This window comes from Telopea speciosissima, chromosome 9 (genome assembly GCF_018873765.1).
Source record: "Telopea speciosissima isolate NSW1024214 ecotype Mountain lineage chromosome 9, Tspe_v1, whole genome shotgun sequence".
Classification (NCBI taxonomy): domain Eukaryota; kingdom Viridiplantae; phylum Streptophyta; class Magnoliopsida; order Proteales; family Proteaceae; genus Telopea; species Telopea speciosissima.
The window spans coordinates 52,524,400-52,537,253 of record NC_057924.1 but is presented as its reverse complement, the minus strand read 5'-3'; the positions used below and the strand labels follow the sequence as shown (position 1 = coordinate 52,537,253).

Below are 12,854 nucleotides of genomic sequence, written 5' to 3'. Positions count from 1 at the left end.
CATAAAGAATTTGTTTTAATTGTCCTTTTTTTGTTTTTAAAGCTCAGCAATGAATTAATTATAAAGAAAAACATAAACAACTATTTAACGTCTAGGCCTACCCAGACGAATACAAAAAACACAAAGCAGGGACTTAGGTACAAAAAAAAAAAAAAACAAAAAAAAAAAAAAGGGAAAATAGCTCCCCACTACCCAAATCTGTATCTGGTTCTTCCTAGAGCATCCTCAGACAGGAAAACATAACAAACCAAGGAAATATTGCCGGACTGAAAAGCCCCCATAACTGATGTCGAGTCACACTCAATCCAAAGATGAGAAACCCCCAACTCCTTGGCTCTTAAAATGCCATGAAAGATAGTCCAAGATTCCGCCTCATAAATTGAGGTCATACCAAGGAAAAGATTGAAACCAGACAAAGGGGCTGCCCCTTCATCCCTAAGAATACCACCCGCCCTAGCACGACCAGGATTCCCTAACGAACAACCATCAACATTCAATTTAACCCAGTCCGAGGGGGGGGGGGGAACACCAAAAACCTCTCTAATAACCTGAGGAGGTTTGGAGAGCATAGAGAGGTGAAAGTACCTAGCACATACCAGATCAGAGGGAGAGGAAATCAGATACTTGAAGTTGACCGAGATCTCCTTTAAAGAGGCAAGAATCCCCTCGAAGCAAGCAATCACTGATTTTGATTTATTCACAAATTTCCTATTGTTTCGTTCCACCCACAAACCATAAGGGACCAACATCATCCTAACAAGCCAGGCGTCCTTCATAGGCACAAGCTTACCTTTCCTCTTCCACCACGCCACAAACCTTCAAAAGAAACCGGATCCAGCCATTACTCACCAAAGAACTCCAAAAAGAGATTCCACATCGCCCGAGCATAAAAGCAATCCATAAAAATATGGGGGGACGACTCAGAGGCAGAATCACACATATCGCACCGAGAAGCCAACAGGATCCCTTTCAACCTCACTGCTTCTACCATCGGAATTTTATCCAACAGCAAACGCCAAGCAAAAAGAAAATGACGAGGCAGCAAAGACTTGTTCCAAATCACCCCAAACTAAGGAACAATTGGAATTTTTACCCTGATGTAGTCCCAAGCCGTCTTAACACTAAACAGCCCAGAGGCGGTCAAACCCCAAGAACACTGATTTCTCAATTATTTTGTGAGTGCAGCTTCTGCTAGTTTCTTTGGTCTAAACTCTCCCATTTATTCCACTTTGCTTGGCAACAGCACGACTCTTTCTTTGACTTGAGCTCTTGGTGGAAGAGAAAGGCTGCGACAGTCTCTTTAAAGGAAGTTTGGCTTTGTGTCTTGTTCTAATTGCTTATTTTATTTAGCTGGAAAGGAACTTAAGAATTTACGAAGGGAGATTGAACAACCAGGCCCAGGTGTGGAATTAATTTGTAGGGAATTCTCTTCTATGCCGGCAGCGGTCTCCTCCCATTCAATTTCTATTTAAGATTTGTTGATCGGGAGAAGCCTTAATGTTGCTTTAAGAAGTAGAGATCCGTCTTGCTTTTTGGATATTGTCTGGTCTATGCCGCCTCAAGGATGGACCAAACTTAATATTGACGGTTGCTCTCTTGGAAATCCAGGTCAGTAAGGGGTAGGGAGTATTTTTTGGAATTCTGACGCCCAAGTGGTTTTCTCTTTCAAAGAATTTCTAGGTCAGGCGACAAACTTTAAAACAGAGTTTCTAGCTTTTATCTTGGAATTAGAACATGCTATTTCTCTTGGCATTTCTAAACTCTGGATAGAGTGTGACTTGGTGGAGTATTTGTGGATTGAAAGCGATTCGGCTGAGTTGGTGAGTTGTGTGGACAATAATTCGCTTCCTTGGGAATTTCAGTAGAGATGGAGGTTTTACAGTGGCTACCTTGCTAAGGTGGTGTGGAGGATAACCCATTGTTATAAAGAGATTAATGGGGTTGCAGATATGTTAGCGAAGAGGGGTGCTTTAACAAGGATATCTAGTACCTGGGACGCTGCTCCAGGTTTCATTGGCAATGAGATGATGTGGGATGCTACTTTAAGGCTGAGATATAGGTTCTCTAGGTGATTGGGGGTGATCCTTGTATGTCTAGTGGTGGGGTACTTCCCCGTTGATGGTCATGCCGAAGGTGGGCAAGGTGCTGCAACATGTTGGTCGAACTCTGTATCTGTATCTTATTTTATTTCTTTAATACAAATATCTACTGACCTTTAGCAAAAAAAAAAAAAAAAAAAAACTTGGTGGCAGTTTTTATGTGTGTTTCTAAACTCTCTGTGCCGTTGTTCTTATGCCAAAGATGGTATGGCATGCATTCGTTCTTAAAATCGATTACTTGGAAGATATCACACTGTTTTCGTGAAGCTAATCCTATTGCTGATTTTTTGGCAAAATCAGCGGCATCTCAACAAGTGTCTTCGGTGATGATGACTTTGCCAGTGTCGGTTATGAATGATCCAGTTTGGGATGCCCAAAGTAGGCCAAGATTCAGATTGGTCTTTTGATTTTTTTCTGCTAGTTTGTTTTCCTTGGTTGGTTGTTGCTTCTCTTTGCTGATGCCAATGTCGTAGGTGGAGATAGTTTTTTAGCTTTCAAATTAGTTTGTGGTGAGTAATCTTTCTTGTTGATGGCATTGCCAAAGGTGGGATTGGTTTCCTATCATTTTTTTTTTTTGTTGTGTTGAGGTAGTTGGGTTTTCTATTCCAGCTTGTATGTTTTTTTATTTTTTCCCTTCTTAATACAAATGATCCTTTAGCGGAAAAAAAAAATGAAAGACCAATATGTGAGGAGCAATAGAACATTGAAAGATATATCCAGTGGGGGCAATCTAGACATTTTGTTTATTTTTATTAGAATCCCATGATTGGCGAGTGTGCTTCTTGGTTTGATTTCGGAGGAGCAGGGGGCTTTTGTTAAAGGTAGGAGTATCCATCATACTATTTCTCTGGTATAAGAGATTGCCTAGGATATTAACAGAAAGACGGGAGCAATGTGATCCTGAAGCTAGATATGGCCAAGGCCTATGATCGCTTGGAGTGGAATTTTTTTATTTTTTGTCCTACAAAAACTTGGATTTTCTACTGGTGGTCTTGGATATATACCTTGGTATGAGGCAACGTAAGAAGGCGAAACAAGTTTGTCCTAAGATAAGATGGGGTCGACTACAAGGAGCTCTCCTAGAATCATTTACTGATAAAATGGCCCTACAAAGAAGGTGGGATTTTGAGGAAGATACCAACAAGATATAGATTAATATAACGACTTGTATTAAGAAGGTTGCTAAGAAGTCCTTGGGATTTCAAAGGGTATGCATTTGGGCCCTAGAAAGACTTGGTGGAGGGATGACAAGGTCCAAGCAGCCATTAAGACTAATAAAGATTGTTTTAAGACCTGGCAAAGGACTAATGAGGCAGAGGATAAAGTGAGCTATTATGTGGCTAGAAATGAAGCTCGAAAGATTGTGGGGAAAGAAAGAGTAAAGAAATATGATGAACTTTATGAAAAACTTAATACAAAGGAAAGGAAAAATGTGATCTATTGGATAGCTAAAATAAGAGAAAGGAAGAGCAGAGATTTGGACCATATTAGATGCATTAAGAACGAGGATGGTAGAGTACTAATACGGGATGCGGACATTATGGAGAGATGGGGTGAATATTTTTACAATCTACTAAATGGAGCTACCTTGATTGATGAGGTGGATTCAGAAGTGGAGAGGAATAGTCTTAAAACCAACACATGTTATGAACAGCTACAATAAGTTGGCGAGGCCGAAGTTAAAGAGGCCCTACAAAAGATGAAGGTTGGCAAAACTCCAGGACCGGATGAGATCCCAATTAAAGTGTGGAAGAGCTTAGGAGGACGGGGGGTATATTGGCTAACCAAGTTGTTTAACAAGATTCTGAGTACAAAGAAAATGCCAGATGATGAGAGGCGAAGCACTGTAGTTTCGACTTATAAGAACAAAGGTGATATTCAGAACTGCAATAGCTATAAAGGCATTAAACTAATGAGTCATACCATGAAACTTTGGGAGAAAATCATTGAAGCCCACCTAAGAAGAGAAATTGATATATTGGAATTTGGTTTTATGCCAGGGAGATCCACAACAGAAGCTATTTACCTTCTAAGGAGGCTTATGAAAATCTTTAGAGCTTACAAAAGGAATCTCTATATGGTATTTATCGACCTAGAAAAGGTCTATGATAGAGTTCTTAGGGAGCTCATTTGGCATGTCCTAGGGAAGAAAAGGAGCTCAAACTATGTGGATATAATTAAGGACATGTATGAGGGCGTGGTGACAAGTGTCAAAACTGTAGAGGGACAAAGTAGTGAATTCTCAATTACAATTGGGTTACACCAAGGATTAACACTAAGCCCCTATTTGTTTGCACTCATCATGGATGATTTAACATGACATATTCAAGAGGAGGTCCCTTGGTATATGCTATTTGCTGATGATATTGCTTTGATAGATGAGACAGTGGACCAGATTAATACGAAGCTAGAGTTATGGAGATCAAACTTGGAATCAAAAGGTTTTAAGTTAAGCAGAACAAAGACATAATATATGATGTGTAACTTCAGTCAAACCAGGAGAGGTGATGACATGGTGAAACTTGAGGAGCGAGAGTTACCACAAAGTGAACGCTTTAGATACCTAGGGTCAACCATGAGCAAAAAGGGTGATATAGAAGATGATGTTTCCCACAGAATTAAAGTAGGATGGATGAAGTAGAGAGGAGCTTCAGGAGTTTTATGTGACAAACACATGCCTATTAAGCTTAAGGGGAAATTCTACAGCGATGACATATGGAGCGGAATGTTGGGCAGTTAAGAAGAGTAATATAGATAACATGAGTGTAGAAGAGATGAGGATGTTGAGGAGGATGTGTGGCAAGACCAGGAGAGTTAGAGTAAGGAATGTTTGTATTAGAACCGAATCAGGAGTTGCACCAATCCAGGACAAGCTTCGTGAGAGCCGCTTGTGGTGGTTTGGTCATATCCAAAAGAGATCCATAGATGCACCAGTAAGGAAGTGTGACTAGATTTTATTTGAAGAAGCTAAAAGAGGTAGAGGCTGGCCTAAAATGACTATTGGAGAAGTGGTAAGAAAAGATATGCTAATGATAGGGCTCGATCCTAGTATGATCACGGATAGAGTTGTTTGGAGGACAAGGACCCGTGTAGCCGACCCCTCGTAAGGGGATGTTCTTGGGATGTTGCTTTGACCACTGCTTAGACTTCTTCCTTTAGTAATTTTATTTTATTTTTTTAACCCTTTTTTGACCTTTTTACTTCCTTCTATTGCTCTTATTTCTATTACTGTCATGGCCTTTTCGGATCCATGTAGCCGCCCCCATTTAGTAGGGATAAGGTTATGGTTGTTGTTGTTGTTGTTGAAAAACTTAGATTTTCCAACAGATGGATAGAGCTCATAAAAAAAAATGATGATTAAATGTTGGTTCTCAATTATTTAGGACGGGGACCGACAGGTTTCTTCAAGTCTACAAGAGGGATGAGGCAAGGAGATCCATTTTCGTCGACTCTCTTTATTTTGGCTGACTGAGGGTGCTTTTTGCAGAGGGGAGAGCAACTTACTTTCAACTCCCACTAGGATGCCCGGGTATCTCATATAGCTTAATTATTTACTGACGACACCATTATTTTCTCTAAAGGTCTGAAATCCTCCTTAAAACATATTATGGAGTTCATTAGGAAATATGAGGGATTCTCAGGTCAGCTTGTTAATAGACAAAAAAGCTACTTCATATTAAGCGCCAAGGCTTCTAATACAAGGTCTCGGATGGTTAGCGAGGTGACAGGGTTTATGAGGAAGTCGTTGCCCATTGTGTGGTTAGGAGCACCACTTTACGTGGCAGGCTGAACATTTCTTATTTTAAGGAAGTGTTGGCAAAGCTCAGTCTCAAAATTGCAGGGTGGAAGGCTAAGTTACTCTCAACTGGTGGTCGATTGACGTTGCTTAGACAAGTTCTATCCTCTTTACCCATTCATATTCTCTCTGTCTTGGATGTCCCTAAAATGGTTTTGCATAAATTTCACAACATCTATGCTGATTTTTTATGGGAATGTTCAGACTATGGAAAATGCCACCATTGGGTGGATTGGAAAAAAGATGGCCTATGAAACCAAGCCCTAGGCACTTGCTTAAGGCCATATAGAGGTCTGTGCAACCTACAAACATGTTGTGGTTTGGTAGAATCCTCAAACCCAGGCGGTTGGACCATGTATACCTCTTCAGATAGAACACCATGCAAAAAGGCGTTGTGAACATCAAGCTGCCGAATGGATCAGCCTTGAGATATGGCAATGGCAAGAATAGAGCGAACCGTAGTAGGTTTTACAATAAGGCTGAAAGTTTTTGTGTAGTCAATGCCTTCTTGTTGGTGAATGCCCTTAGCAACGAGATGGGTCTTGTACCGTTCTAATGAGCCATCAAACTTTCGTTTAATTTGGTAAACCCACTTACAACTAATCAGATTCATATGAGGAAAGCGAGGCACAAGGAACCAAGTGCCATTACGAAGAAGTGCATTAAATTCATCTAACATTGCTTTCCGCCACTCAGGGGTATTTATGGGCCTGGGAGAAACACATAGGCTCAGTAAGAGGTGTGGTGGTGGATAGGGCATGGGGAGGTGGAAGGCGGGTAAAGTGGGAGTGAAGGTGCATGGGATGTTGCCAATATGGGGTAAGAGAGGTAGGGAGAAGAGGAGTTGGGGGCACCAATGCGTTCCCTCCGTCCTGGGAGTCACACATATGGAGGTCCCATCAATATTCCAAATCATCCTGAAGTTGGGTTAGGTAATGAGATAACCTAAAGTAGAAACATTCAGAATGTAAACCCTGCATTGGGAACTAGGCAGGTCAAACCCTACAACCCAATGGTAACCTGAGAAGTAAAGACCTGAGTGATATCACCTGATGTGGAGGTTCTAGAGACCTGTTCTTCATAACACAGCTTAGTGTCGAAGACAGTGTGGTTACCTCTGGAATGTGGTAACTGCCGACTCTTAACCCAATGGAGCTTAGGGTTATTATGAACCACACCTTTGTGGTAATGAGACCCTAGGAGGAAAGAGAATTGAAGAACCTGACCTGCTGTGTCATACAGACACTGCCTTACCTTGACCTGACCCTTGACTTAGTCTAAGGACGGGTAATCTAAAGCGTTATTATTTCAACGAACCTTTGTACCTGGAGACTTGGGTTGCCTCAAATTTCGAGGACGAAATTTTAATAAGGTTGAGGGGATGTTACACCCACACCCCAGATATCCCCTTACACCCGGGGCATTCCAGACCTTACTTAATGGGTAATGCCTTATGACCATAGTCAACCCTGATGACCTTAAACTGAAAATAGTATAATAAGGACCCCCTCGAAGCCCTGGAAGTGTGGGCCACAGCCCCACAACTTTCCTTGAAGTTTGGGCCATAACAGCAGCACCGGAGTCACGAACGGACTCACTCTTATTGAATCCGCTCGAGGATCCGCCCATGCTGTCATCAGCCTTTTTTGGATTATTTTCCTGTGGGACCCACACCTCGTGTCCTGGACACCCTAATTGAACCTTCGGACCATATGGACCCCTGCCCTCACCATTGATTGGTTGAGTGGGGCATGAAAGTGGGCCCATAAGGCTTAACTTAGGTGAATAATGGGTTTTATACATCCTAGCCTAAACCAAATAGACCCTAGTGGACAATTGAGTCTTATGGACTTAGGGTGCAACCCAAACATGACCTAATGGACCTAATGGGTATGGCTAAGGCCAAACAAGCCCTAAGGCCTAAGACCTAAACCCATGTAAAGACCTAGGGCCACTAAGTGATTGGGGTACCTAAACCAAACACACCCTAAGGCCAATCTAACCCCTTAAAGGATACCTAAACCCCTCTCATTCACTTATCTCTCCCACTCCCCCATAAACCGTGGAGGAGAAGAGACAAGAGAAAAGAGAAGGAGGAAGAGGAAGGAAGAAGAAGGAGAAGTAGAAGAGGAATAGGAGGGGAAGGGAAGAGGGTGGAGGCCATGCCAAAATGGCCAGCAGCCCCACACCTCCTCCCCAACTAGCCGGACCCAAGGGAGAAGAGAAAGAGGATGAGAAGAGATGGAGAGAGTGGCCGGAAGAAGGAAGCTCACCAAGGTAAGCTCCCTAAACCTAGCTCTCCCTCATTTCTCTTTAATTTTGATGGTTTCTTGAGCTGGGGCTAACCTAGGGTTCCATTTGGGACTCAAGGTGAAGCTCGACCCTAGTTGGGAGCTCTAATGGATGTTGACCTAGGCCTCTAAGTGCTGCAATTACAGCCATGGTCAATGAATCTTTGGTTTTGAACCTTAAAACCCAACCCTTGGACCAATGTGAGACCCAATCCTTGTAGGATCTTAGATCCTTAAGGTGAGCCTAGGTTCTAGTGACCCTAGGAATGCTTGGACACCCCTCCCCTGTTTCTGAGATGCTAAGGAGCTCCAAGCTTCAAGCTGGAGCTGAAGTTCCCTGCAATCTCGGAAGAGACTGCTGGCAGACGAACGATCGAATCCATCTATAATGGTACCGCCCGTCAGTCCACCCAGTATAAACCCTGTGTGTTAGCCTGAGCGGACGAAGGCACGGATTCACTCTGTTTGCCTCCGCCCGGGGCCCGATGCTCTCGGGTCTATCTCAGAAAATTGAACGGATGCAGGGGCGGACCCAAGAAGCACATCCGCCCTTGGATCTGATCCCTTTTAAATATGCCTCAGGTGTCGATCGGATGCACCACCGGACTCAAGCATGATGTTCCGCTCGTGGGTCTGCTCGCTCTGTTTTCACCTTTTGGCCTGAATGGAGTCAGGGACAGACTCACCTCTGCTAAGACCGCCCGTGAGTCCGCTCGTGCTGTCTTGGTTGAAACTTAGTTTTAACCTTAGGGGCCTAGCATGAGACCCTTCTATACATGCTTTAATGATTGTTTTTATATTCCTAGGCTACCCAACTCGATGGAGAGTGGGAAGCCCAGGTGAGATTCATGTCAACCACACATGGTGACGCCTGTGTTAGGTGAGTGGGTTCTGAGTGACTTCGTTGGGCTTGAATATTATATAATTGTTCAATATTAAGCATGCTATGATATATTTATAAGCATTGTGCGCATTGCATTTTATTCAAATGTGAATTGTTGTGAATGTGATATTATGTTCACCATTGTATTGGGCTACGGTGCTGGGTGTGTCTGTACCAAAACCCCAATTTATTTAAATTATGAAAACTGTTGTATGTCATCCTGATCTGTATGTGCTGTACCGTGCTGATACCCGGGTACTAGATAAAATGGGACGTTGATGCACCCAGAATACCTCTCGGGACGATAGGACTTGCATATAGTATATCTGTGGCTAGGATGCTTATTCCCTTAAGCTACGACCCTTGCCAACAGGGGTTTATGTGTTGGATAGTTTTAGCACCTGTGGTCTGTGGAGGTGGGAGAGGCCAGGACAGGGGTAGTGATGGCTATCAGGGTTTGCCACTGGGTGGTCATGATGGCTTCTAACGGCGCAGGTCCCCACGTGATAATTGAGGTCTCACTGGGGCGAGAGGATAAGTGACCCTCAGTGTTTCTCGAGTTATCACAGTAGCATATACTTGACCGATAGAATTGTGTGTTAGGGGAAAAATGAATCTAACATTAGCATGCATCATTCTGTTTGATATTGATTGTGTAATGTGTGCGCATTCCCCTTTGCTCCCTCACTAGCTAGTGTAGCTAACCCCGTTGCGTAACCCCTTTTTAGTTGATTATGCAGGAGGTACTACTTAGATGAGTACCATTGAATGCGCATCAAATGGAGCCGGTGGCTGTGGCTTGGATGTAGATGTATACCCGAGATTGGTGCCCTTGTGGCAATTATTTATTATTTAATTTTTTATCTTCATTCCCCAACCATATATAAACTATATGTTTATTTGTAGGGAGAGTAATGAATGGTTACTTATGTTAGAAATGGTAATATGTGTTAGTATTAGAGAATCGATGCTCTATAATTTCACATGATTTAATTTAATTTCGCTTCTGCTGACTCTGTATCTAGAACGATTTATTTCCTTTTGTACGTTCTTTTCTATTATCATGATGTGATGACAGGGTGGACTGTGGCTCGGGACACTGTATCTACGATCCTGGTAGGTGTTGGGATGATGTGTGATTGTCCCAGTCATACCCCTATGTGGTAAAATATCTTACATCGGGATAGGGGCGTGACAAGTACACTCCGCAAAGTTGAGTTCAGGAGAGGAAACAGGGGAAGTAGATAAAGTATATAACCCATCAGTACTCGGACCGGATAATAGGGTTGCTTTGGTGACCTGATCCTTGAAAAGGAAAAAAGAGGGGTGAAACTCAAAATAAACGTTATTGTCGCTAGCAAATTTTTGAACTGAAAGAAGGGGTTTTGTAATAACAGGAACATGAAGGATATTATTAAGATTAAAAGTACGAGAAGGGGAGAGAGAGGAAATAGAAGACAAACCAGTGTTAGAGATAGAGAGGCCCTTATCGTTGCTGACATGGAGCTGATCAGGTCCAGTGTCGGTGTCATGTGAAGAAAGAGAGTGAATGTCCGGTGTAACATGATGTGTGGCCCCTGTATCAGGGTACCATGTTAGGGTAGTGGAAGGGTGGGATGGGGTGGGTAAAAGGGGGTATTGTAAAAAAGGAATGTTTAGTGATGGAGTGGAGGGATATGGAGTGGAGGGGTGTTGCGGGTATCGAGGTTGAGAAGTTGATGTAAAGGGTTGAGGGCGGCAGAAGCAGCGATCAATAGTGTGATTAGTGCGTTGACCATAGGAGCAGTATAGACGGCCGCCACGACCATGGTCATGGTTGGATCACCCTCCACGCCCCCCTCGATTGAAAGAAGAAGAGGTAGGAGTTGCAGAGGAGATAGAGGTGGAGTTGACGGTGTGAGCAGAGGCAGGCGACACTGCAGATAACTTCAAATTTTGAAAGGAACGCATGCTCTCATGGCTAAGAAGCAGGCCACTCAACTCCATGTAAGAAGGGGGATCCAAACGAGCCAAAATAGACCGAACAATGTCCTGGAGATCAGCACGGAGGGAGCGGAGGACATATATGTTAAAATCTTCAGGAAGAAGAGGTTTTCCAGCTGCTGCCAATTCATCAAATAAGAGCTTGGCACGCTGAAGATAGGATGACACAGATTCATCGGGTGGGTGATGAAGGTTCTGTAAACTCATGTTTAGCGACATCAGACATGTAGAGGATGCAGAACCGAATGCAGTTTGAAGGGCAACCCAAATATCATGGTTGGAGTCCTTATCAAGCACAAGAGGAAGAACGTCTTCAGGCAGTGACGCAAGGAGCATGCTGGTGATTGCAGAATCTTGTTGTTGCCAATCAGCGATAGTATCACCAGTGGTAGGGCATAAATTAGATCCATCAACGTAGGAGAAGAGCCTTTGTCCTTCGAGATAGGCAATGACCTGTTTGAGCCAAAGAAGGTAATTCTTGGGGGTTAAATTAATGGAAATAAAGTGATGAGCAGAGGGAAGGGAAGGGAGAGGGGTAGCAGCAATAGGATTTGCAGCCATGGAAGACGCTGTAGAGGTGCTGTCAACCGTGGTAGAAGAAGAAAGAAAAGGGAACTAGATCGGCTAGAGAGAAAAAAAAAAAAAAAAAAAAGGGGGTGAGCCTAGAAGCCTCTGTTTGATTTTATTATTTCCAACTGAATATATATATTACAAGCCTGACCGATTTATCTACAAATATGAGAAAGGAAAGAATTTGAGTTTAAGTACAACTCTGTAAGAATGGAAATTCTTGTTAATTACTTGTGTGTGTATTATGAAAAGCCCATAGCACAGACTGGGTTCCCAGTTGCAGATTTGCAGTAGTATTCTCTTCTTCACTTTTTTGATTTCTCAACTCTTTGATGGCGCCGTTTGAAGTAGACTGGTCTGAGCTTCCAAAGGATCTCTTGGGTTCAGTCCTACAACGTCTCCCCAACGTCGTCGATATCATCCGTTTCAGTGCTGTCTGCACCTCATGGCATTCCGTTGCATATGATAAATCATACTCATCAGCGCCTCAACTTCCATGGCTGATGCTCCCTTACAAACTAGGCCATGAAGGAAAAGAAACCCGCAACTTCCTCAATCTCTCAGAAAATAAGATTTACCAGATCAAACTCCCAGAGATCCGACACAGCAGATGCGTTGGTTCCTCTTTCGGTTGGCTTGTTATTCTCGATAGATTCTGCCATGCTCTTCTCATGAACCCTTTTTCTGGTGCCATAATCCATCTCCCACCTACTGAAACATTCCCTGATGTTTTAGGCGTTAATGGGTCTAAACCGTCTGGTGAAATCGATAGTTACACGATTCGCCGACGTGAGTCTTATCGTGAATATTCAATCTCTGCTGCCAGGTTAAGGGTTGAACTTATGAGTAAGGCCCTTGTTACTGCAGATCCATTGGTTGATAACAATTACATGGTCGTGGCAATTGGGTTCTCTGGATTGGCTTTCTGTAAGGCAGGAGCTGATTCATGGACCCAATTAGATCGACCAAATTTGGAGAACGGCCGGTTATGATGATATTCTGGTTTTTTAATGGGCTGTTATATGTGCTTCGTTATAAAGGAGATATTGTGGCTTGGGATGTCAATGACCTTCTTCTTCTTAATGAGGCAACACAGGTTGCCCCACCAATATTTGGGGTGTTTTTACTTAGACGTCCCGAGCCAATTGAGACTTGGGTTGTTAGGAAAAGGTATTTGGTGGAATCCTCAGGGGATCTGTTGCAAGTTCTTCTTTGGTTCCGAGGGAAGTGGA

At 43.1% G+C, this 12,854-nt stretch overlaps 1 protein-coding gene across 1 annotated transcript; it reads left to right on the top strand.

The window, feature by feature from the left end:
• Positions 1–11,954: 11,954 nt before the first annotated feature.
• On the top strand, positions 11,955–12,614 carry LOC122639058 (F-box protein SKIP23-like). Its single transcript, XM_043831898.1, has one exon. It carries the CDS (start codon positions 11,955–11,957, stop codon positions 12,612–12,614), a length of 660 nt encoding a protein of 219 aa, XP_043687833.1.
• Positions 12,615–12,854: the final 240 nt, after the last annotated feature.